This window comes from Chinchilla lanigera, unplaced genomic scaffold, assembly GCF_000276665.1.
Source record: "Chinchilla lanigera isolate Chin_1 unplaced genomic scaffold, ChiLan1.0 scaffold00001, whole genome shotgun sequence".
Classification (NCBI taxonomy): Eukaryota; Metazoa; Chordata; class Mammalia; order Rodentia; family Chinchillidae; genus Chinchilla; species Chinchilla lanigera.
The window spans coordinates 59,973,589-59,998,655 of NW_004955402.1; the positions used below are offsets into that span (position 1 = coordinate 59,973,589).

Genomic DNA, 25,067 nt, shown 5'->3' on the forward strand with positions numbered 1-25,067 from the left:
AAATAGGACACAGGGAGGCATTTAGGAGAGAGCCTGGATCTTCCCACTGCGGCCCGGTGTGCAAGCTGCCCAGTTCTTGAACAAGATCCTGCAGGCAGAGGGATGTGGAGGGGTGAGGTGTGCCCAGACTGGGCTGGGCATCTGCACAGCCTGCCACCCCCTTTCCCACAGGCGCCAGCACAGCAAGTGGCCTGCAGCCCCGCCACTGTGTCAGAGCTGCCACTGCAGAAACGGAGGAGCCGAACAGGGATAGAGGGCAAAGGAAGCCCGTGCTGGATTCAAAGCTGTTTTGATTTACATCTTGACTGCACCATTTTAGCCAAAGTTGGGGTGAATCTCTATGCCTCAGTTTCCCATCTGTGAATGGATATCTGTGCACTTGGCACCTGGGGAACCCATAGTATGTGACCCACTGCAGCAGGCTTCAGGGGCCGTCGGGGCACACAGGTGGTGCATGTAGCCTCTGTTAGAGATGACGTTAGAGTCAACAGTGCTCTCTTGAAAGAGAGGGAAGCGCAGGGAGGATGGAGACAGGAAGAGACTGTTCTACGTGCAGAGGGAAGCAGGAGGCAGAGGCCACCAGGAGGGACAAGAAAGGCGGAAGTGAGGTGAAAATGCAGCAGTTTGTCCTTGGAACTCTAAACATCACCACACTACAGGTAAACTTAAATCCTGAGCCTGAGTCTCCGGGGCAGCCCTCAGAGGACCCTGTTGCCTAATGCATACAATCAACTGAGGGCAGGGGTGTGAGGAAAGAGTATGGTGTCCTGAGGAGATGGACATGGTGTCACTCTAAGGCAAAGGAGCGCCCTGTATCTTTGCCAAGGGAAAAGCAGCGTTCTGCCTTTGAGTGCTTCTCGCCAGAGCAGGGACATCTTGCTGCCCATCCTTGGTGATTAAGAAGCAATTTTGAGACCTATTCTTACAGTTCACCAAAGCTCCCTGTTTTCTTCCTTTCTTTTTGATTTAGAGAAATACATAAGTGACTTTTAAAAGGCCATTGTCTGGGGGCCAGCTACATATTCATGTTCACAGAAGCAGGGAGCCTATATTCTACGTTGTAAGGAAAAAAATTCTTCCAAATTCATAATGATGTGTATAAGCAGGCCAGTCTGATGTGGTCCAGAGACTACCTTCCACCATGGTGGGGAACAGAAACATTCAGATTCCCCCATTTGTAGAGATAAAAAATCAAATCAGTGCAAAACTAATGTGATATTATTGAAACAATTCAAAACTAATTCAAAACCAATGTGATATCATTGAAATAATTACATATTCTGTTTTCTGATTTGTGTACAAACAAGGGGGAGACACCTGTCTTTGCAGATACGTTGTCTGTAGTGATGTCTGTCCTTCAACTCCTGCAGGAGCCCTGAAGGCACAGGAATCACAGCCCTGCCGCCCTCCCTGGCTGGAGATGAGTAGGCAGAGGAGCATCTGACATCTCATCTTGCTGGCATTTCACTTTGTTCTAAGTCCTTTCTTCTGTTTCCGCCAGTACATTTTCTGCTGAGGTTCTGCACACGGGCATCAGAATGAGTCAGAAGCATCTAAGTGTACTTTGTCTTACAGGTTTAGTGATTTAATGATGCATTTCTTGGCATATAAATGGCATGCGATCTCTGTGCATCAGATGCACCCCAGGCAGTGGCCCTCTCAGACCAGCCTTTGGGACTCAAGATTAAAAATCCAAGGATGTTTATGTACTTGGTTAGGAGTATGGGTATAGGATTGGGATTCGGTTATTCTAGGGAGGGGCTTACCCCCTAACTAGTTTCTGAGCTGAAGGATCTGTCTGTACAATGACAACAGAGGGGGAGGTGCCATGAGCCCCCAGCAGGAACAGACTCTGAGACCTCACAGCCTCAGATCTAGCATGTGCCGGGGCTGGGCCAGACCAAGAGGCCCCGCAGGTCTGTGTGGAGGCCTCAGTGAAGCCCAGGATGCACCAGTGGGAGGGCTGAATCTCTCATATGCTGGGCTCTGGCACAGGGGTCTGCAGCTGTCACCATGGAGAACCAGACAAAGGAGTGTGGCTTTAAACGTGTCTCTGGACTCCTAATGTTCTTCTTCTCTGCAGACTGGATTGTCACTAGTAGTGGAAGGGCCTTAAAGGCCAGTGCTATATAAGGAAATCAGCAGAGCAAGAGAAAGAGAAAGGGTTGGCTTTACCCTCCTCTTCTGAGCTGTCGGGAGAAACTGCCTCCTCTGTGCTGCCATGTGTCTGTGCAGTGTTTCCTGCCTACTGCACGAGGGCTTAAAAGAACCCCTAGGGTGTCACAGAAGGGTCAGAAGTGTTCCGGGACGCCCACTGTTGAGGGACGGCCCATGGCGGTGATCAGCCTCTATCCTTAGTTGCAGTCATCAGTAAGCCAAGAGCTGACTGTGGGTCCTGGGAAGAAATCAGGTCTGCACGGTGCCTGGTAAACGAGACGCGCAGATAGATGGGCACTTCTGTTGTGTGGGTAGTGAGCACGGGGACAGGCCTTCCAGCAGAGGAGAGGCTAAAGTCAGGCGTGTGGCAGGCACTTGTAATTCCAGCACTTGGGAGGCTGAGGCAAGAGGATCACCATGAGTTAAAGGCCAACTTCACCTATGCAGTGAGCTCCAAGGCAAGCTTGAACTACATAGGAAGACCTTGTCTCAAAAAAAGCTGGGGTGGTCCAACCAAGGGCCATCCAGAAGATGATTGTATCATTCTGAAATTAATGGGTGTCACCTCTGACTTCTTCAGTGAGAATAGGAACCAGGTAGAAAGCAACATAATGTTTATTGAAGCCCCTGAGGTGGGTCTCACTGGAGGGTAGAGGCATGGCTGAAGACCAAAGGGGAGGTAAGAAGCCCCTTCTGTTGTGTCTTAGTCCACTTTCTGTCTCTGTAACAGGACCCCCAAGATGGGGATCAATAAGGAACAGCAGCTTACTTTTGCCTGCAGTCTAAGGGTTTGAGTTCTGGGAGGGCTTCAGACCGAGGTAGGACATGGCAGAAAACCAGAGGCGCCAATGTGTGTGTGCGAACAAGGGGGTGAAGGCTTGCAGGCCTGTGCTGTTAGCTCAGCTCTGGGAGAAAGGGCTCATCCCTCTTGCGACCCTGTCTGGCTCACTACCCTCCCTGAGGGCGGCTAAGGCAGGTGATGAGTCACTGAGGGTCTCTGCCCAGCAGACCACATGCCTCCAGGTTCTGTCCAGTGTTCAATCCACACAGCGGCTGGTCAGTCCGTGTCTGAATGAGTCCCCCAACACTGGCAACTGCCAAAGTAGGAGTGGAGAGAGGTCAAAGGGCTGTAGGTTGAGAGCCTTGTGGAAACAGAGGTCAAATGTGGGAGCCCAGCAGGTAAACTGAGTCCTGCTTGGGGCTGACTGTGTGGGGAGTGCACACAAGGCCTGGAATTTACTGCTAAGAGTAAAGCCCCAAAGAGGGTCGGACCAGGACTCCAGGGCTCCCTGCAGTGCTTCCAAGAACCCGGGGTTGGAATCCAGGGTGGGAAGGTCCCAAGGCTGAGAGAAGGGCTGGGACCTCGCGCCCCCTTCTTCACCCATGGCTGATACATTTTGTTTCTCCTCTTGAAGGTCCCGGGATCCTCGCAATGCTAGGCTTGTTTACAACAGTCAGGTCTTGTGTTTCTTTCTGAAATGAAACTTTTATCTTAAAAACAAATATATCCAACACAGTATGTCCTAACCTCAGTATTCTATTCCCATCTTTCCCAACTCTGCGGGGAAGGGAGGAAGTCACGGGTTCACTGGGGCACAGGAAGAAAACAAAAGAGAAGTTTTTTTCGTACTTTTTCCCTCCCCTTCTGGGCTTCTGTTACAATGTGTTGAAGATACACAGGAAATTTAAGCCACAACTTGCCCTTGATCCCCCTCACCCCAGCTCTTTAGATGTTTAGGAAAACCTAACTATGTGGCCACGAAGCACAAGATTAGGATGTGGTACCCCAAAACAGTCAGGGCAACAGAACAGAGCGGCAAGGGATTCTGAGGCCGCACAGTTGGGCCTTAGGGGTCACTCCTGGCCCCGGAGTTTGCAGGGGCAGAGCACAGACGGCTTTTTGTTCTCGCCCAGCCTTCCCAGCCCCGGCCTTAGTCTTGCACAAGCTCCCCACGGGGCCAACGGGCGGGAGAGAGACCAGGTTCCCCGCAGGCAGTCGCCCAGCGGGTCCAGCAGTGCTGTGGGGGCCACATCTAACCCCGGCACCAGGCTGCAGGTAGCTGCAGGGGCAGGAGGACTTGCGGCGAAGGGCCGCGGCGCTGCAGTGCCGGGGCTAACAGACACATGCCCTGCGCGAGAGCGCCCGCCTCGGGCTTTGTGACACTCGGAGCCCGAGCGCGAGGGAGTGGCCTGTGCGCGCGGGGGCGCACGGATGGCGTTTCCGAGGCAGACTGGCCGGGTCGCCCCGGCCTGGGCTGCAGTTTCACCAGGCCTGCAGCAGTTGGAATGAGGTCACCGATTGTGCGGCCGGGCGGGGCGGGCCGTGGAGGCGAGGAAGTAGGACGAAAGGAGAGGCCGAGGGGGGCTGCGAGCCGGTGGGCCCCGCGCGGCGCAGGAGACAGCGGGCTCCCGACAGCGCGCGCCAGCCCGGGGCCAGGCCGCTGCCACCGCAGCCACTCGAGTGCGGGGTCTCGGCTCGGGCGTCTCCGGAGAGTGCGGGGCGGGAGCGCTGCCAGGAAGACGCACTCCCGCCCCCAGAGAGGCGCCGCCGCAGCCAGCCTCTTCTTCCTGCGTGTTGGGCGTTCTCTGTGGAGGTGGAAAGGAGAGGTCCTGCCTTCCTCGCTTGCTGTCGGACCTCGGGTTCTACCCGCAGCCTCTCCGGAGCCGCCCCCGGCCTCGCAAGCCCTGGCCGCGGGTCTTTGTCTTCGCCGTGCGCGTGGGCGCGCCCCCTCCCGGCAGCCCCGGCCCAGGGCTGCGCTCTGCCTGGCGCTGCCTGCTGAAATCTGTGAGGCTGCAGCCGGGCCGACAGACATCGTCCGGCCTCCCTCGCCTAAATTAAATGCTTAAATGAAAGTGTACGTAGCCCTGTGGTGGCGGCTTTCTCTCCGAAGACAGGCTTCTCGGAGACGGAAGAGAGGGTTGGACGGCGCTGCCCCCCCTTTTTTCCAGCAGGACCAACTTACATGCTTGTGCTGACAAAAGCTTCAGAAAATCGACTCATTTAACCTTTCCAAAGATGATATCTAAGCTGCAAGGCCTTGGCGATTGAAAGACCTTTTAATATATCAAAAAGCTTTAGTTGGGATTAAATGCAAAACGCCAGATTTTTCACTTTTAAAAATACACCACCTAAATGCAACCTAAGCACATTTGTAAGCTGGTGCAAGACAAATACTGCGAGAGCCTTCCCCCATTGTTCGCCCAGAGTGGCTTGAAACCAGAATCCTGGGAACTTGCTCTTCTTGACTGGTAGCAAGGGCCTTTGGACTCACAAAGGGGACTTTTCACTCTCCGAAGGACTGAACTGTGTGCATCGTGAGAAATGAGGAGGTGGTCTGGAAGATGGGGATCTAGGGCCCAAGGCTTCTGCAAGAGACTGGCCTGCCTGCAGCCTGCTGGAGAGCAGCTGCCCGCTGCAGCGTCAGGCACGTTGTAGGTGCTCAGCAATTAAACAACACACTCACGGGAAACAAGGATTGTGCCTAAGAGATACTGCAATGCACCTGGCTTTCTAGAAACCATAAATGAAAGGCTCTTCTGCTAAAACAAAAACAAAAGATGAATGTCAGAACGCACAGAGACAAAACAGAACCTATGGTCTCAAGACAATGTGTGCAGAAGCAATTTTCTTGTGAAAGTCTAAACAGAAGGTGCTTTAGTGCATCACACCGGTTCCATGGAAGCTGGCAAATAAATATTTCCACATGAAAGAAAATAGCCCTTTGAAAAGTGGCTTGTTCTCAAAAGAAAAATACAGCAAGGTGCCACTGCTTGGTGGCAGCGTGCATACATATTTATTTTTACAGCTTGAAATTATGTGCTTTTCCATTAGGACTTAGACGGTAAACACCAATTCCCACGTGAATCGAATTAGTCCAGACTCCCTTGCTAGTTCAGGAAGCAATAGCAAAACCTCTCATTGACAAATGCTGCCTGCATTTTATGCTTTGAGGATCTAGTACATTGAAAACAATTAATAACATACTAGAATGTTGAACTGTGGCTCATATTGAACCTGCATTTGCAACTATTCTGTCTTTCATTTTTGCTTTTATTTCCCTAAAATTAAAAAAACCTGACACATGTAACTTATCCTTTAGATTTAAAACAATCACGTGATCTGATCTGGTGTCAAGTCAGTGGGTGGCAGGAGAAATTCTGTCACATGATAGCATTGTTTGGTACTCATACAGATGGCTTTTTTTTCTTTACTAAACATACTCTTGACTAGAGTGTGAAGCTTAAGTCTGCTGCTTCCTTAGATTGGAGGTGCCCCGAGGGCGTTCGAAACCCTAGGAAACTGGCTCTGAGGTTTCAGAAGGATTCTTGCAGCCCGATTTTGAATCATTAAAATGAAAGTGGATTCTGCTCAGTACAAAAGCCTAATTAATTCATTAATTTAATTCAAGCAAATTCTTTCATTCATTTGCTCTCTAAATACTGATTGAAACCTGTTTTGTGTAAGAAGAGGCTGCCACTTTCTAAGAGGCCAAATTTCAAGGGTGAATTGAGTGTGAGATACCCCCATGACAAATATGCCCAAGAGCTTTGGATACTTGATTTAGACTTGTTCAGTTGCTACAAGATAATGTAGCAACTGTGGCACCACTGTGGGTGCGTGATCTGAGTTCTGAGTTTTAGTTTGTGCTTTAAAAGTCAGACTCCCATTGCTTCTTTAATCTACAACCTAACAGAAGCCTGGAGCTCCCTGGCGTATGAAGCTGTTGTTTAAGAGATGACGAATACAGTGCCTTATGCAGGGAAAGAAGGTAGGAGACGGGTGTCTCCTTTTGTCTGTGCTGGTGGCAGGGCCTGAGAATCGGTCTCTGCTCATTACGCAGAGGTCCTCTCCCCTCCCATCTGTGCCCTCATTTGTACAATGTAAACAGCTATGGCTCCTGTTTCTCTTTGTTCAAACAAACAATAGCCTTCATGATGATGAAGAAAATCAGGATCAAGAAGAAAACCAGGATCAGGTAAAAGCCCGGTCCTTTCAGGGTTTACCATTTGTTCTTTTCTCCAGGGGAACCAAGTCCAACAGTAACGGCATGAAGAAGAATTCACATTTAAGGTTTGGGAAACAACTGAGCAAAGGTCTGTCCTGGATCATACATAGACACACTTGTGATTGAGTTTTGTAGTTCTCTTTTTGCCTATCTGACTTCTAACTGAAGAGCTGAAGCTCAGCTTCAGAAAAGAGTGGTCAAAATTTGAGAGTCAGACAGTCCGTGGGCTCAGGCATGTTTCGCTATAGTCTAAGGAACAGGTTATGCCTGCCTCTTGTTATCTGGAGGTTAGGAATCCTCACCTAATCAGGGGACTAAATGTATGGCTAAGGAGTGTTTTGAAAGGAAGGAAGGGCGACCTAAGATATGCTCCGGGCACTGGATTCCTCACCAGCGACCAAGGGCTCTCTCCCTGTCTGCCTGTTACGGCCGCATCTGATCTGAAACTTAATCCCCTGGGAAATGCAGGGACGACTTTGAGAACAAAGTGTATTATTCTATGAAATAAGCTCAACTCAGGGCTCCATTTCCAGAAGGAATCCACATACTAGAATGTCTGATAGTAAGCCTGAGAGATTATATGGCTGCAGATTTTTACATTTTGGCTTTTTTTTTCCCCAATTACTATGAAAGTCACCTGTGTGAAAACAGTGATTTAATCTTTTGCTGCTCATTGTTTTCAGGGCTGAAAACAATTATTCTCTATTTAACGCACTGCTCCTTACAGTCTGATAGAACTTTCCTTCCAGTTTGTCGTAGAATTTGATTTTTTCAGCTGATATTCTAATATACCAATAATGGTTAATAGTAAGAAATAATAAAGTTTTTGCCACCTCCAACAGCTTTAAGACTTGGAGCTTAGTGAAATTAAGTAATTCAGATAGAAACATAATTATCCTTCCTATCTTTAATCACAGAAATTCAGACAAGGTTAAGAGCAACTTCATTTTTGTAGAAATGGGAAACGCTGACCAGGTGAGGAACGGCTGGATGTCGTTTACTAATGCTGTTATGCCCTTAGTGTTAAGGAAAGCAGCATAATAACATGAGATGAGATGGGGAGAAGAAGGAAAGAGATCCTTGAGTCAGGAGAGTTAATGTTTTCGCACACAGGCCATTCAGTGGAACCAAGGTAGCGATTCCGCAGACACGGTGAGGTCGAACTAGACAAAGTACACAGGCTGTTTGGGTTGCTTCCTTTTGGGACCAGCGTTATTTATAGGTCTAAATGTGTGATCCTAAAACACTACTTACTTATTTATTTGTTTGTTTATTTTATTTTAGAGAGAATAAAAAATAAGAAAAAACATTAAAAATGATACATAATTTTAAAACAAGCTGATAGGAAATCAACAATGGTTGTTATATTGCATATTGTTATCTTCAAAGTAGTTGTTCAGATTACCAGACATATGCATGTAAATTTGGTCAAGAAAAATTTAGCACTAACTATTCCTTGCAATAAACCAATAGAAATCAGTAGTACAATTATCTTAGCTATCATCTGTATGTGTGTGTGTGTGTGTATATAATTTTTTCCCCTTCTTTCTTTTTCTCCTTTCCCTAGCAGTTTCTTTCCCTTTTACAATATCTATTGTACCTTTTCGATTTTATTTACTCTTTCCATTTCTTACACTAGGGAGATAATATGGTGTTTACACATGTGGGTCTGATTTACTTATAAGACTCTGGCTTCTGGAAGCTTCAAGCTTCTTCCACTAACTTGATCTGGGGGGAATAGGAAGGAGATAAAGAGCACTAACTTCATTGTGGGAAGAAAAACCCAAAGAAAGGAGACATCTGTAAAGAACACATGTACTGATGTCCATTTACTACTGGGCTATGGCTCGGATGCAGAGGCAGAGTGGCCTTGGTGTCAGGGGCTATGGAATGATGGAAAGGCAGAAAGCGGGTTGGGGGAGGTGGGAGGCAAAGGGAAGCTCCCTTCCAAACCAGACCTTGGTCTCTTCCCTGGTTAGTTCTAGTGTTTTCTAAGGACCTTCCTCACAGGTAAGAGTGTAGCAGTTCCCTGCTAGCTCCTGCTTGTGAAGCACCAGAGAGTGAGTACTAGGCAGAGGTAGCATCTGTTGCTCTGCTAATACAGGGTCATTCACCACAGTCACCTTCTAAGATAGAATAGAGAGCACTTTCCTGGGCTCCCTGGGAATCATTAGCAAGGCATGTTCCCAGCTGTAAACTAGATTCTGGAGGTGGAGCCAGCAGTCTATTTTACAATCCTTCCTCCCTGGAAATCTAGTTAGGGTGGTCTTTCAGAAGCACTGGTTCACTCCAAAGGCTGTGATGGAGTTGATCCAGGGCACACTCCAGACCTTAGAGTTCCATGTGATCCCGACATACTCTGTCCTAGATGTGGGTCCTGTAGTCCTGTGACACCTGCAATGACCAATACAGGAAGCAGCCAGGGGCTATGGAGCACTTGGGACATGACCAATGCAACTGAAAAGCTGAATGTTTCACTTTATTTAATTATGATTAGTTTATGCTTACATAACACCGTGCGGAATGACTGCCTTACTCGATAGCAAGTTGTAGAGCTGTTTAGAAACATAGTATGACCTTGTTATAGTTGATTTTAAAGCACTAAGGCCTCATAGCACTGAAAATTTAAGGGGATATGAAGGAGGCATTGGAGAATCTTTGGAGGTTGTTTTAAAAATCACATTTGGTAGCTGGGCATGGTGGTGTATACCTGTAATCACAGCACTCGGGAGACTGAGGCAGGAGGATCGTTGGGAGTGCAAGACTAGCCTGGGCTACAAAGTAAGCACAAGGCCAGCCTGAACTGCATAGCGAGACCCTGTCTCAAAAAAAAAAATCACATTTGGCGATAAACAGATAACAGGGTATGGTAGACCCTAGAAATTTCTCCGGATTTCTTTCTGTCCAAGCTGAATTCATAGTTTTCCTTGTACAGAAAGCCCTACACAAGGGCATCTGACCCCCATTGCTCTAGGATGATAATGGACATAAGAATTGCAAGGGATATTATTTTTGTTTGGGGGGTTGTTTTTGGTACCAGGAATCAAACTCAGGACTTTGCACTTGCCAGGCAGGTGCTTGTGTCCCTGAACTATATTCCCACCCCCTCGAGGGATATTATTAAAAGCTCAGATTTCTAGGTCTACCTTACCCTAAATGTTCACATATAAAGGTCTGGGTTGAAGCCTAGGAACTGTGTTTTTGGCAGACATCCTGCTGCTTCAGGTGCCACAGTTTCAAGAAACAGGCTTTAAGAATCATGGTAATTGTGTTATTTTACAAACTAGGAAATCAGTATGAGTTAGAGTCTGTTTGTCTTTCCAGGAAAGTAGAAAAGATCATGCTTAAATAAAATGAATCTTCTTTATAATTCCTTCATGAATTCAACAAACTTTAGAAGTTGTGCAAGTTTGTTCTCAGTGGGGGGAGAACTGTGCATAAGATTTAGCCCCACCTGTTATGGTTGATACATTGTGTCAACTTGGGGAGTCCAGAGGTTTGGCTAAGTGACTCAGCAGTTCTACATCCTGGGGTGTAAAGGAAACGCCCTTCCTGCTCTAGGATGTTGTTCATTGCATCAATGTGAGCCGTTTAGAAGGTTAACTATGTGAGTGCTGGCCCCTGAATGGGGGTAGCCTGCTTACAATATAAGGGAGGGAAAGAGGATTGCACGCACTGCCATTCCCCCCTTTGCTCTTGTTGATTTGTTATCTTCTGCCTCCGGAGCCAGCCAAGTATGGACTGAAACCTCCACAAAATGTAAGCTAAATAAACCTTTCCTTCCTTCATTTTGGGCGCTGGGTATTTTGTCTCAACAACGAGAGAAAAGTAACCAAGATACCACCGTAACACCGTGAATCCCCTACAGGTGGCCTTTAGTTCATATTCACGAGTGTGAATTTTCCTTAAGTGACTGCTGTACATCTGTCAGCAACTGATCTACTTTCCTTTCCACGCTTCACCCCTGCAGGGTCCTTTTGGGTTAGGACTATGGCTGTCAGTGGGCTCATCCTTCCTTCCTAGGTTTCTGAAAGTCTTTACCCCAAACATGAGGCCCAAGCCCTGACTGCTGCTGCTTGCGGTCATGGTATTGCCACTTAACTTCCAGGCTCCTGGACATTACGCTGTTCCCATACCTTATAGAGTGACTGCATAATTTATTGTCCAAACTGAAATACTTTTCTAAGTAAATGAGAACAATATAAAAATTACATTGAAGCAGCAAGGAATGTCTGGGGCAGACAGGAATGTATTGTCACCCTAATTAGATGCCTCTGCTGTAAAGGAAACAAGGATGATGATGTCATACCTCTAGGTTAGGGCCAGGATTCCAAGTCAGGACTGAATGACACCACACTGACCGAGTTGAGTCTCCCAAAATTCATGTCCATGCAGAAGGCTCATAATGTGTCCTTATCTGGAAGTAAGATCTTTCAAGATGTAATTAGTAAAGATGAGATCATATTGGGGTAGAGTACTCCCTACTTCCAATGTTTAGTGTCCTCATTAGAAGAAAGGAGAGGACTTTTAGGGAGAACTACATGTAACCTGTGGGTCAGTGGATACCAAAGATTGCTGGAGTTGCCAGAGGTCAGGAGAGATTCTTCTTCATTGGATTCAGGAAAACAGTCTTGTTGACACATGGATTTTTGACTTCTGTCCTCTAGAATTTTGAGAGAATAAATGTCTATTGTTTGAGGACACCATTTTGTAGTCATTTGTTATGTAGCTTTAGAAAACTGATGCAGGCTCTAACACCAACCCTTACTCTCATTTCTTTTATGTAGAAGAGTGTCCAGGAATATAAGGCTTGGAGTCTGGGGACTGTGCTAGTTAGTTTTCTTACTGAGACACAATGCCTAATACCCATGAATTAGAAAAGAGATTTAGTTTGGCTTATGGTTTCAGGGGATTTGGTTCATGGTTAGCTGGCTTAAATCAGAAACATCACAGTGAAAGGGTGTGACAGAGCAAGGGTGCCTAGTTCATGGTGGCTGGATATCAAGATCAGAGGAATGGCACCCAAAAGCAAAGGCCAAGGGATCAAATATAGAACCCAGGGTCATGCCTCCTTGACCCACCCAGACATACCCAGTGTGTTCCACCAATCCCTCAGGCAGCTCCCAAGCCAGTAGAGTTGATGTGTTCAAGATTGTCACTCCCACCGCTTGTTGGTTTGACACCCAAGCTCATCTCGTTAAACCTTACTTAATCTCTAAATAAGCACAAGGTCATAATTCCTCCTAACATGATACAACTATCGTATGTATAACCAAAAACACAATAATCCCTTCCCCAGAGTATCAGCAGTGCTAGCCTTTTTCAAAAGTCTGGGCCTAACTCTCTACTAATACTCAGTAAAAAACCTCTGAGCTGTGAACCTCTATAAAAATAAAAACAACAAAAACAAGTAAGTTACATAACCCCAAGGTAAGGTAGGATAGGGTAAACGTTCCCATTCCAAAAGAAAAGAATAGGAAGATGGAAAAGAATTGGACCAAAACAAGCCTGAAACCCAGTGGAAAAAACATTAAGTCCTATAACTCCACATCTGGCAACTGGGGCTCCATATCTGGCAATGGTAAAACATGACAGCTCCAAAGATTTGGGCAGTCCTGTCCCTGTAGCCTTGATAGTTACAGTTCTCATGGCCTCTCTCTTGGGCTGGCTCCACTCATGGCCTGAAGCTTTCCTCAGCAGAAGTTCCATGTTCCTGATATCTCTCACTTTCTTAGGTCTCCACTGCACCTTGAGCTTCATTCGCATATCTTCACACACTGTCCTCTCAGGGACTCCTTACTTGTCCTTGCAGGTCGTCCTTTGAAATCTGAGTGGAAGCCTTCCTGAACTACCTCACACCTCTTGCATTGTGCATGCCAGTAAAACTAACATCATTCAGACAATGCTAAGGTCTGCTGTCAGTGGGAGCACCAGTCAGCCTCCCTTGGACCACAGGTACAGCAGCTTCTAAGTACCTGTATGGTTGATGATGGTGAAATGAATTCTGGGAGGCCAGTTTTCTAGGAAACCTTTCTTGAGCAGGGGTCCTGGGGACTCTCTTCTTTTACAAAATGTTTACATTTTTGTACCTTTGAGCTTGTGATGGGTGGGCTCTTTCTCATTCCTGAGATGCCCTCAAGGCACCTTTTTTGTTAGCCCTACAAAGTACCTGATTTCTTCTTAATGACACTAATCTCTTCAGCAGCCATATATCATTTGACTCCAAGTTTACACGTTTCATTTTGGACCAAAATTTTAATTCTCAAAGTTTTGCTCTGCTTTCTTGCCTCAAATCCTCACTATAAGTCTGGCTAAAGCTGCCAGCAGTATCAATGCCACAACCTGAATACCGAGCTGCCTTTGAATTTCCTACCATATCAATTAATATGACACATTTAGTCTCAGTTTTCTAAAAAGTCTGAAGACATAGGCAAAATGCAGACAAACTCTTGGCAGAGTATAACACACATGGCCTCTAGTCCAACTGCCACTGGAATTCTTGTTTCCAACTGAGCCCTCCTAAACCTGGCCTGTACTTTCTGTATTCCTGTAGCATTTTAGTTTTCTGCGTTCCAACCAGAATCACCCATCAGACTCTGCTTGACCAGACTCTCCATATCTCCAGAACCTTGCAAACTCCTCCACAAGCCAATTCCAAAAGCTTCTGAAACACATGGTCAGGCACAGTCACAACAACAATCCCACTTCTCTGGTACCAGTTTTCTGTAGTAGTCAGTGTTCTCATCTCTGAGACACAATACTCATAGCTTTAAACTGAGAAGTTAAAGTTAGTTAGACTCAGCACCGACAATTTAAAGGAAGAAAAATGTAATTTGTCTCATAGTTTCTGGGGATTCAGTCCATATTCACCTGGTTCCAAGGCAGAAACCTCATGGTGGAAGGGTGTGGTGGAACAAAGATGCTTAGTTCATGGTAGCCAGGAAGCAGAGCAGATCAGTGCCAGAGAAGAAGGGACAAGAGAGCAGATCTAATACCAAAGGCCAGACTCCATGACCCCCCCAGCCACAGCAGTAGTGAGCACCATCACTCCCCTGGGTACGTCTCAAGCCAATCAAGTTGACACAAATGAGTTTAACCATCATAGAGAGCTAAACTGAAATCCTAACTCTGTCATTTATTTTTCTATGAATTTTAGTAAATGATTTTTGAAGATTCACTTTGCTCATCTGTACAGATTGTTCTGTTGCTATTTTCTTTTTTTTCCAAACGTTTTTGTTTCATGTGGAACTTTTCCAAGTGCTAGAAATTTATAAATAAAAGACACAGTTCCTTCACTTAGAGAAAAATGCCTCTTATAGAGAATTGCAGACAAAAATATTGAATATAGTAGCATCTTTGCTTTTAAAGAATTTATAGTCTGGAGGAAGGGAAAAGACATATAAAGCATTACCCAATTTATTCTAGTGAGTATTATTTAAATGTATAGTAAACACTATCATTTGATGATGAGACCTGTTCCCTACTACTCTAGTCAAAAGGATAACAGGAGCTTAGGCATGGGCCCTGGACTCAGCCAGGAAGACAGTCGCCCAGGACTGTGAAACTGAAGAGTGAGAAGCACCAGTAGGAACAACTGGACTTTATTCATAGATGTTGCAGAAGTGTCATTGTATCCATATCCAGGACAACCCACATTCCTACTTTCTGATCTTCCCGAATAGGCTTTGTTCCTGTTCATCCTAGAAGCATTGCTCTTTAGGCCCTGGGAGCCCCAGCATCCTTTTGTAACATCTCCATGTCTTTGTTTAATATTGCCAGAGCCAATTTTTGTTGCTTACATTAGAGGAAGATGATTGGTACAAATATGGGAGCAAGTATAATGCACTTACCGTTTATGGTTATATATTCTCCCAGTAGCAGAGAGCACTGCAGCCCCGGTCATGTTCAAGGCTAGAAGGCTGGCAACCCTTAGCACAAAGTGGCAGAAGTACTAATTAAACTAAAACTTGTGGGGAATATAAATTAAAATGGTGGCATACAGACATCAAGAATTCTGTTGAGCGTAAAAATCAGTGAGATGAGAAAACTGGTTAAAATGTTGTAGTCAATTTTTCCAAATAACCTGAAGATTAACTAAAGACTTGAAGTGATCAGAGACCATTTACTCAAGGAACACAGCTGAGTCTTGATCAGAACAACCCCCTGGGGGAACATTAACTTGCCCCAGTTGCATTCATGCCTCCCCAACTAGACGACAGTCCCCAAATCTAACAGCCGGTATCCACGGTGAAAATCAGCAGCCTAGAAACCACTGGAGCAGGCAGCATGGGGTTGGTGCTATTTTAGCCTCCTTTGAGATAATTGTCTCCATCTGACTCAGCTAGTGTTTCCCTGGAAGGCCCTACTGAGAAGAAAGTCTTTACTTGCCTACTCAAATCTTGGCCAGTGCAAAGGGGTTATTTTTGAAAATACTTGTAGGTAATTGTGTTGCCTCAAATGATAGAAACCAAGTGGGGGAAATAATGGCTTCTCCAAAAACTTAGAAGAAAGCATAAAGGCATGTCCATGGAGTTGAAAAGCTCTGACAAACTGCTGGGGATCCAGAAGGCCATGTGTATGAGTAGGGCCATATTCATGAACAGGGCTGAGCACATGCTCAGGCCAGATTTGAGAAGATCCTAAGCTTGTGTCTCTGGATGATCTTGACGCTGTGTGCAAGCAGGAAGTGAAGGGAGGAGCTGTCAACTGCCTGGCTGTGTGTACGCCCCCAAACTGCACAGAATCCCTTGGCAAAAATGGGGAGACTTCTTGGTAGTGGGTAGTTAAGGTAACCTCTATCCAGTTGCTAGCTGACCTCTGCATGAACTGAGCAGAGAGGTCAGTGGCCATACATGAAAAAAATAGAGATTTCACAGAATTAGCTCAGAAAAATCACTAAATATGCAACAACAAACCCTCAGGAGGGGGAACAATTTTTTTATATCCAGAGTTATCACATTGGATTATTTTTAAAATCCTAGTTTTAGACAAAGAAATTTTGAGACAGGCAAAAAACAATGTATGGCCCATACACAGGGAACAACTGTGGACTTAAATCTTAAAATCAGCTGTTTTTGAGCCAGGCATGTAGCTCAGCGGCATAGTGCCTGCCTAGCAAGCATAAAGTCCTGAGTTTGATTCCCAGCATCAAAAATAAAAAAAAAGATAAACTCAAGGCTTTTATAGGTAAATGGATGCAACTAGAGACCGTACTCATAAGTGAAATAAATTGGACCCACATGTGTAAACATCATATTGTATCCCTAGTGTAAGAACATGAAAGAGTAAATAAAACCCAAAATGTACAATAGATAATATGAAAGTGAAAGAAATTGCTCAAAGGAAGGAACAACTGGGATGAGGGAAAGAAGAAAAAGAAAGTACTAAGGTATTTTTAATATATATGGATAGCTGACAATGCTGATGTCTGGTGGTTTATTGAGGGGAACAGTTAATGCTTAAATTTTTTAATATATTTTGACTAATTTTGCATGCTTATATGTGGTAATCTGAGCAATTTATGTCAAGACAACAATATGCAGTATAAGAACCATTGGTGAATTCCTACAATCCTGTCTAGTGAAACTATGTATTGTCTCTAACATTCTTTTAAATTACTATTTTCTTAGTCCCTTTAATGGTTTGGTCAATCTTCCATTCTTACATCTGGTAACCTGAGCAACTTCGTTGGAGGTAACAAAATATAATATTACACCACTGTTAATCCCTATCATTTGGTTTGAAACTTGTATCATTTTTAATGTCCTTGCTTTGTTTTGTTTGTATTTTGCTATTGTCCTTTTATTTTTTTAACTATTCTCTTTAAAATAAAAAATAAAAATAAAAAAAGAAACAAAAATCATTTGTTTTCTTTCTGTTCAAAGAACTAGAAGACTTCGAGGAAAATGGTGGAATGGTAAACAGCAACAAATCAGGCTCTGCAAGATTTGGAATCCAAAGAAGTAAAGAAAATCATGTTTAAAGAACTGAGGAAGGTATGACAATGATGTCTCAGTAAATTGAGAATATAAAAATTAGATAGAAGTTATAAAAATAATTAAATAAATATTCTGCAGTTGAAAAGTATAATAATGGAAAGGAAAAAATTCACACAGAAAAGGCCCAACCACTGATTTTAACAACGAAAAAACAAAATTCAGATTATATAATCTGAGGAGAAGAAAGAAAAAGGAATTAAAAAATTACAGAGCTTCAGAGACCTATACAACCTCTTTAAGCACAATTATTAGTTTGTTAGTAGGAGTTCAAAAGGGAGAAGAGAGAAAGATGTGGAAAAAATATTAGAATAAACAGTGACAAAATCTTTCCAAACCTATTGAGATACATAAACCTACACATCCAAGACATTCAATAAACTACATGTTGCATAAGTTCAGAGATCTACCCTGAAACCCATTGTAATGAAACTTTCAAAGGATGAAGACAGAAAGGACCTTGAAACAGACAGAGAGGACCTTGAAGCAGCAAGAGAGAAGCACTTTGCTGTGTACTAAGAATCCCCAAAGAGTGAAAGCTGCTTCTCTGACACTACAGCTGAGGCTGAGTAATTTACAAAGAGCAGAGCCTTATTTGGCTCATGGTTCTAGAAGCTGGGACATCTAAGAGTATCATCCTGGCAACTGGCAAGGGCTTTGCCCTGTCATCCCATTAGGGATGATAGAAAAGCAAGAGAGTGCATGAGGCAAAGAGGCAAGAGGCAGCCAAACCTGACTTTACAATGAATCCACTGTCATGATAACTAACACATAGAATGCACCCATAAGGGAAGAGCCTTCATGACCCACTCACCTCTCATCAGGCCCCACCTCCCAACACTGCCACACTGGGGACCAAGTTTCCAATAAATGAACCTTAGAGACACATTCAGACCATAGCACAGCTCATTTTTCTGCAGAAGGAAATCCTTCAGAAGGAAATGAAGGGACATTAGATAATAATTTCATTCTACATGATGAACAAAAGAACATTGGAACAGGTAACTCTACATATGATAATATTAATGTAGTTTTTATTTGTAACTCATCCTTTTCTCTACCTGACTTAAAGCAAACTGTGCAAAGCAGTATTTATAAATCTAGGGTGACATATAAAGTACTAAAACATAATATGTGAAAATAAAATGTATGAGAAGAGAACTATAAAGAAAGCATGTTTATGTTCAACTGAATCAAGTTGTTATGAATCCAAACTAGGTTTTTATAAATTAGAATACTAATTTTAATCCTCAGGGCAAAAGGGAAGAAAGTAACTAAAAATAAACAGGAAAAGAAACAAAGAAATTTAAATGGTACATTAGAAAATGTCTACTTAACAAACAAGAAGATAATAATGGAGGAATTGAGGGACAGAAGAATACAAAATATATAGAAACTAGTTGCAAAATGACAATTAGCTCACTATTTAACAGTAATTACATTACATGTGAGTGAATTAAACTCTATTGTGAAAAGACAGATATTTATGGAGTGAATTTTTTAAAAGCACATATGATCCAAGTGTATGCAATCTACAAAAATTCAATTAAATTCAAAGGCACAAATAGGTGAAAGTAAAAGGATGGAAAAAATATTCCTTGTAAGCAGTAACTACTGTAAGAGAGCTGGAGGTTTATGCTAACACTAATAAAAGTAAGCAGACTTTAAGAAAAAAAGCGATGATTAGATACAAAGAGTATTTTACAATAATAAAACATTCAATCCATTAAGAAGATATAACAAAGTCAGACATCGTGGTACAGACCTGTAATCCCAGATACTCTGGAGGCAGAAGCAAGATCATCACCTACCTTTACCTACCTCAAAGTAAAAATTTTAAGAAGTGCTATGGTTGTAGCTCAGTGCTCTCTGAGTTCAATTGCAAGTATGACAAGAAGTACCAAGACAAAAAGAAGGAGAAAGAGAAGAAGAAAACTAAGGGGGATAAATAACAATTACAAACATGTATGCACCTGAATAGGCCCCCAAATACATAAAGCTACAATTTATGGAACTGTAGGGAGAAATAAGAGAGATGGACAATAATGTCTGAAGATTTCAACATACTGCATTCATTAATGGACAGAAAACTAGACAAAAGATCAGCAATGACATAGAAGATTTGGAAAAGATTATAAACCAAATAAATCTAATGGCATGTACAAAATACTCCAGTGAACAACAGGAGAATACATTCTTCTCAACTGCACATGGAATGTACTCTGGTATAAAATATTATGATATAAAACATGTCTCAATAAATTAATACACAAAGTATCTTCCTCAACCTAATGCAACAAAACCAGAGATCAGTAGCAGAAGACAAACGAAGAATTTATAAACATGCATAAACAACACACACTAAACTATAGTTAAGTCAAGGAAAATCACAAAGGAAATGTGAAAACACTCCGAGATTGATGAAAACAAAAGAAACCCACAAAATACCAAAAGTATGGAAAGTGGTCCGTAGAGGAAAATTTATAGTTGATACCTTAAGGAACTAGAAAAAGAAGAGAACACTAAAACACAAAGCAAGGAGAAGGAAGTCAATAATGAAGAGTAGAGTGGTCATAAACAAAAGACAGTAGTAAAATGATAGAGAAAATCAGTGAAATAAAAGATGGCTCTTTGAAAAAATCAGCAAAACTAACAAACTTTTTTTGCACTGACCAAGTAAAAAGAGCAAAGACTCAACTACAGTCAGGGGTGAAAACAGACACTAGTGTGAACCTCATATGACAAAAAGGATTATTACAGAACATTAAAAATTATATGCTAACATATTAGATAAACTACATAGAATGGACAAATTCCTAGAAACACACAAAATACCAAAACTGATTCAAGAAAAACATCAGTTACTGAGAATCTTATTAGGATTTGGTCAAGTAGAGAGAGCAAATCAGCCATCAAAAACTTCCTAATGTATCCCAGATACATTCAGTCAAATACTTAAAAAAGAACTAGCACAATTCTGCACAAAGTCTTTCAAAACATAGGAGAGAAATACCTTGTAACTCATCCTATGAGGCTACCAATTACACTGATATCAAAGCCAGACAAAGATATCACAAGAAAACTAGAGACCTTTCCTCTCAACATCAATGCAAAAATTTTTGAGGCTGGGGATTTAGCTCAGCGGCACAGCGCCTGCCTGGCAAGCGCAAGGTCATGAGTTCGATTCTCCGTACTGGAAAAAAAAAAAAAGGATAAAACCCAAAAATTTCCAAGAAAATATTGGCAATCTGATCCAAAAGCATATCAAAAAATTATACACCATGACCAAGTGATATACATCCCAGAAATTCATCAACAGATCAACATAAGAAATTTGATCAACATAAAGCCTCATATTAATAGAATGCAGATCATCTCAATAAATGCAAGAAACTACTTAACAAAAGGAACATACTTTTGTAATTAGAAATACCCAACAAAGTAGGAGAGAAGGGGACATTCTCAACTTCATAAATTTCTCTCAAAAAAATGCCACAATTGATATTGTACTTACTAGTAAAAAAGTAAAAACTTTTTCTAAGATACGGTGAAGAGTGTTAGCCTAGGCTGGAGTGTGGCTCATGGCTGAGTAGTAGAGCACTTGTCTGGCATGCGCAAGGCTCTGGGTTTGGTTCTCAGAAACACACACACAAAATTAACTCTGTCACTTCTATCCAACATGGTACTAGAGGCCATGGCAGTTAGACAAGCAAGAGAAATAACATACATGCAGATTGCAATATCTATTTGCAGAATAAATCATTTTATGTTTAGAAAGCCCCATGAGATGATCAAAAAATATTTTTAAACTATAACAGCTAATAAACAAGTTAAGCAAGGTTGCAGGCCAGATCGATACACAAAGGTCAGTCATATCTCTACATCCCAGTAATGAACAATCCAAAAATGAAACTGGGCAAATAATCCCTCTATAGTAACCTCAAAAATATTTAGGGATAAATTTAGTAAATAAGCTTGAGATTTGTACACTGAGGATCATAAAATATTGTCAAAGAAAATTAAATAAAACTTAAATAAATGAAAAGGTAATCCATGTTCATGGACTGGAAGATAGGAATGTTAAAATGAAACTATGGTAATATATCTTAATGTGGCTACAGACTCAGTGCAATCTTTACAATTTTTTTTTCTTTTTTGTTCTTGGGGATTGAACACAGGGATTCACACATACACCATATAAAGGTTTAGCAGGTTATTTTTCCAGAAATTAAAAAGCTGATCTTAATATGGAAATCAAGGAGACCCTCAAGCAGTCAAAACAATCTTGAAGCCAAAAGGAAGCTGGAGAACTGAAAATTTATGGTTTTAAAGCTATAATAATAAAGATACCACCATAATGATAGACATATATATCAGCAGAATAGACTTCAAAATCCAGAAAAATCTCCATACCTCTAGCGCCAACTGCTCTTTTAATAAGTGTACGATAACAGTTCAGCGAGGAGAGAATGGCATTTTCACTAAATGATGGTGGGATATCTGGATATCTACATATAAAATAATGAATTTGGATACCTTTCTCACACCATACACAAAAATTATTTCAAAATGCATCAAAGACCTAAAATACAAGAGCTAAAACCATAAACCTCTTGAAATGTGTTACCTTTCATGAGATTAGGTAATTATTTCTGAGATGACACCAAAAGTATAAGCAGCCAAAGGAAAAGAGAGATAATTTGAATTTCCTCAGAGTTAAAAATTTTTATGCTTTAAACCATACTCCCCCAAAATGAAAAAGACAACTAGTAGAATTGGGAAAATATTTACCAATCATATATCTGATAAATTTCTAGTATCTAGAATATGTGTATAAAGAACAGTTAAAGGTTAACAAAAAGACAACTCAATGAAGGATGGGCAAAGACTGGATAGATATTTTTCCAGAGAAGTTATACAAAATGTTAATGTGGCCACATCATTAGCAACTTGGGAGCTGGAACTCACAAGCACAGGAAAATACTCTTTCACACCCACAAGGATGGCTAGAATTAAAAGGTCATGAAATAGCACATACTAATGAAGGTGTGGAGAAATTAGAATGTTCAGTCATTGCTGATGAGAATGTAGCATAGTCCAGCAACTTTGGAAAAAGTTCCTCAAAAAGTTAAACACAGAGTTACAACCCAGGACTTCTGTACCTAAGTATGTATCTAGGAGAAATAAGAAATGTTCACCTAAAAATGTGTGCACAGATGTTCCTAGTGGCATTCTTCATAATAGCAAAAGTTGAAACATCCCAAATAAGCTATGGTATATTGGCTGAAATGGCTGAAAGGCACGGGAAAAAGGAAGTGATGATCCACTTTAAGTAGTGATGATTCTCGGAAACACCAAGTGAAAGAAATCAGTCACAAAAATTTACATAACATCTAATTCCATTTATTTGACATAGAATAGGCAACTCTATAAAGACAAAAAGTAGGTTCTTGATTCCTAAGTGGGGGGGGGGAAGAAGTGAAAGTTACTGCTAACAGGTTTCTTTGCAGATTGGTAAAAATATTCTGAAATTAAGTATTGGCGATGGTTTCATGACTTTGTGAGTACACTAAAGGTCATTGAATTGTACACCTCAAAATGTTGACTTTTACAGCATATGAGTTATCACTAAACAACAATTAGCATTTATTGTTATTTGTCATGAATTGTCCATTAGGACAAAACCCTTGGTAATCTCCACAGTCCCTGCTGTAGAAGTGTACAAAGGGTATCATGTATTCAAAGGTGGAGTTGGTTTGCTTTTCTTGATGGCACTGGACATTACACAAAAAGAGCCCCTATGTCTCATCTCAAAGCTTAGAGTGAAAGGAGGACATTTATGAACATGGAATCAAAAGGAGAGAGACAATGAGAGAGTGATTTTAAGGTTGGCTTGTATGATGGTGGCTGCTGGCAGAACTGAGATCAGCAGGAGAGGCCTGCAGGATGAGCACTCGGACTGTGTGTTTTAAACAGAATTCCTTCTTCTCTGTGAAAGTAGACAGGAAGCCCAAGATAGTCTAGTTTGTTTTATAGGGCCGAGACATAGCCCCTCACAAATTGCTGGTGATGACACAGGCCTAAGCGGCTTGAGTAAAGAGAAAACTGTGCTCCTTTGCATATATTCCTGGCACAAACAACGCCTTCTCCTCTTTCTGGACTTCCCCATTGAAACTGGACAGGAAAAGGGACTTCCCAATTCTCCTGGAACAATTCAGTATTAGGTTTGAGCTCTGAGATAACATTTAATTCTAGGGCTTTTGCAGTTCACAAATCCCAAAAGGGGCTTATTTAGGTCAGATGGTAAATAATGTTGAGCCAGATCCACCTTATAGTTTTCAGGGGTAGGCTCTGAAAATGAGAGAGCGTTACTTCCTTGGTTCCTAAATTGAAATTGAAATATTTGAGGTTCTGTCAGGATCCTCACATTGGTCTAAGACCCACAGACAAAAGGCAGAATGAGAGGGAAATCTGGGGCTCCTTCTCCATTTCCAAGTGATAAATTAAACATGACCCTATTTCCCTGGGGATTCACAGCACAAGAATACCAAAAGAGAGGTGAAGAGTGCCTTCCTTGTGATCACCACCTCCCTGTTGACTTTCCTGGTTTGGCTAATAAAAATTGACCCCGGGAAATGCCCACAAAACACCATGCAGTCACCCAGGAGATCTCCAGATCTGGTCTTCTCAGTGTACAGCTATTGACTGAAGAAAGACTTTTTCTCTGGCAAGAAATAAACACCAGAAGCAATAGTTGATTTTCAACTAGCAGGAATAGAATAGAATCTCATTACTAGCATTCCCCAAGACATGCTGAGCTTTTTACTACATTTCAGCCTATAAGGAAATTTTAAAAAAAGAAAACTCTTGGCTTGCTCTGACTGTGGCAGAGATGGGGTAGCAAGTGACCATATGTCAAAGCTGCCTCTAATGAGCTGTGAGCAATCTGACCTACTTAGTCATGAAACTAGATGTGGCCAGTAGCTCTTCATCAGTATGTATGTTGTATGCTTCCCATGCTGTAGCCATTACTTCAATACCTAAGGTGCATGGAGACTTTTCTTCTTTATCACCTGCTGGCCTAGGAAGGAAACAATTCAAGTTTACATATGTTTTTATTCTAGAAGTAGATAGATGGCCCCTCCATGGTGTTAACTAAGCCCCTCCTAGTTAGTCTACTAGGGACCTAGAAGAATTCAGGGATAACTAAGAAGAAAAAGTCCCCCCACTGGCAGAACTTTGGGAAGCACATAGTATTATCCTCTGAGCCTAGGAGAAATTTAGCCTGGGAAATGATCTATACTGGTTCATCTAGTAGCCAATAGTTTATTTAATGACTAGAAAATGAGACTCTCAATATATGTAAACACATAAAAATATAAAAGATTATCTGATAACCAGAGTTTTCTATACATAAGTATATTTCTATATAAATGTATAAAGTATATGTATACACACAGAGGAAGAGAGAGAGCAGAGAGAGAATTCTGTAACAGGCTGCTTCAGACCTGAATGACAACACTGACTCCTCCCTGATTTTCCAACTTGCCAGCCCACCCTGCAAATTTTGGTCTTGCCAATCTCCATAACTGTATGGGCCAGTTCCTTGAAATTAATCTACCTGCCTACCTACTTACTTACCTATGTACACACACATCGCATCACATCCTATTAGTGCTCTTTCTCTGGGGAACCCTAATACAATTGTCCACAGACAAAACCAACAGGCTCTCAGATTTCTCAAGAACTAATATTTGAGAAGCTCTTGTGTACAAGGGGCTCAGATCATTTGACAACGTGGCTGAAAGCAAAATAAACAGGTTGTCTTGCAACCAGCTTTGGCCCCATGCTCAGCTACAAAAATCCAGACTGCAGCCTCTACTGATGTTTCCTTCCTTGCCTCATCATG

At 42.4% G+C, this 25,067-nt stretch overlaps 1 protein-coding gene and 1 long non-coding RNA gene across 5 annotated transcripts in view; one reads left to right on the forward strand and one right to left on the reverse strand.

Moving 5' to 3' along the window:
* Window positions 1–2,967: 2,967 nt before the first annotated feature.
* Window positions 2,968–8,462, reverse strand: LOC102017406 (basic salivary proline-rich protein 3-like). 3 transcript variants are annotated; one of them, XM_005373094.2, is made up of 3 exons: window positions 4,196–8,462; window positions 3,552–3,630; window positions 2,968–3,251 (listed from the first exon to the last, which is right to left on the reverse strand). In XM_005373094.2, exons 1-2 carry the CDS (start codon window positions 4,968–4,970, stop codon window positions 3,593–3,595), a joined length of 813 nt encoding a protein of 270 aa, XP_005373151.1. In that variant the 5' UTR covers window positions 4,971–8,462; the 3' UTR covers window positions 2,968–3,251; window positions 3,552–3,592. The 3 variants fall into 3 exon arrangements, 2 of the variants coding, with proteins under 2 accessions (XP_005373151.1, XP_005373150.1); XR_259110.2 differs by having other exon boundaries at window positions 2,968–3,630; window positions 4,136–8,462; XM_005373093.2 differs by having other exon boundaries at window positions 2,968–3,630.
* A 2,421-nt stretch (window positions 8,463–10,883) lies between these two features.
* Window positions 10,884–25,067, forward strand: part of LOC106147950 — a 41,865-nt gene continuing 27,681 nt past the window's right edge. The window contains exons 1-3 of one of the 2 annotated variants that reach the window (XR_001232993.1): window positions 10,886–10,922; window positions 12,976–13,118; window positions 17,048–17,158. This is a non-coding gene — a long non-coding RNA (uncharacterized LOC106147950). Of the gene's footprint in view, window positions 10,923–12,975; window positions 13,119–17,047; window positions 17,159–25,067 lie in introns of both variants that reach the window. The other variant, XR_001232994.1, reaches the window with a different exon arrangement.

Coding starts and splice junctions, on each gene's coding strand:
- LOC102017406 (XM_005373094.2), bottom strand. CDS start 4,970: ATGTCTGTCGGCCCGGCTGCAGCCTCACAGATTTCAGCAGGCAGCGCC. Junction 3,631..4,195: donor ACCTGCAGCCTGGTGCCGGG/GTTAGATGTGGC, acceptor GTTTCATTTCAG/AAAGAAACACAAGACCTGAC.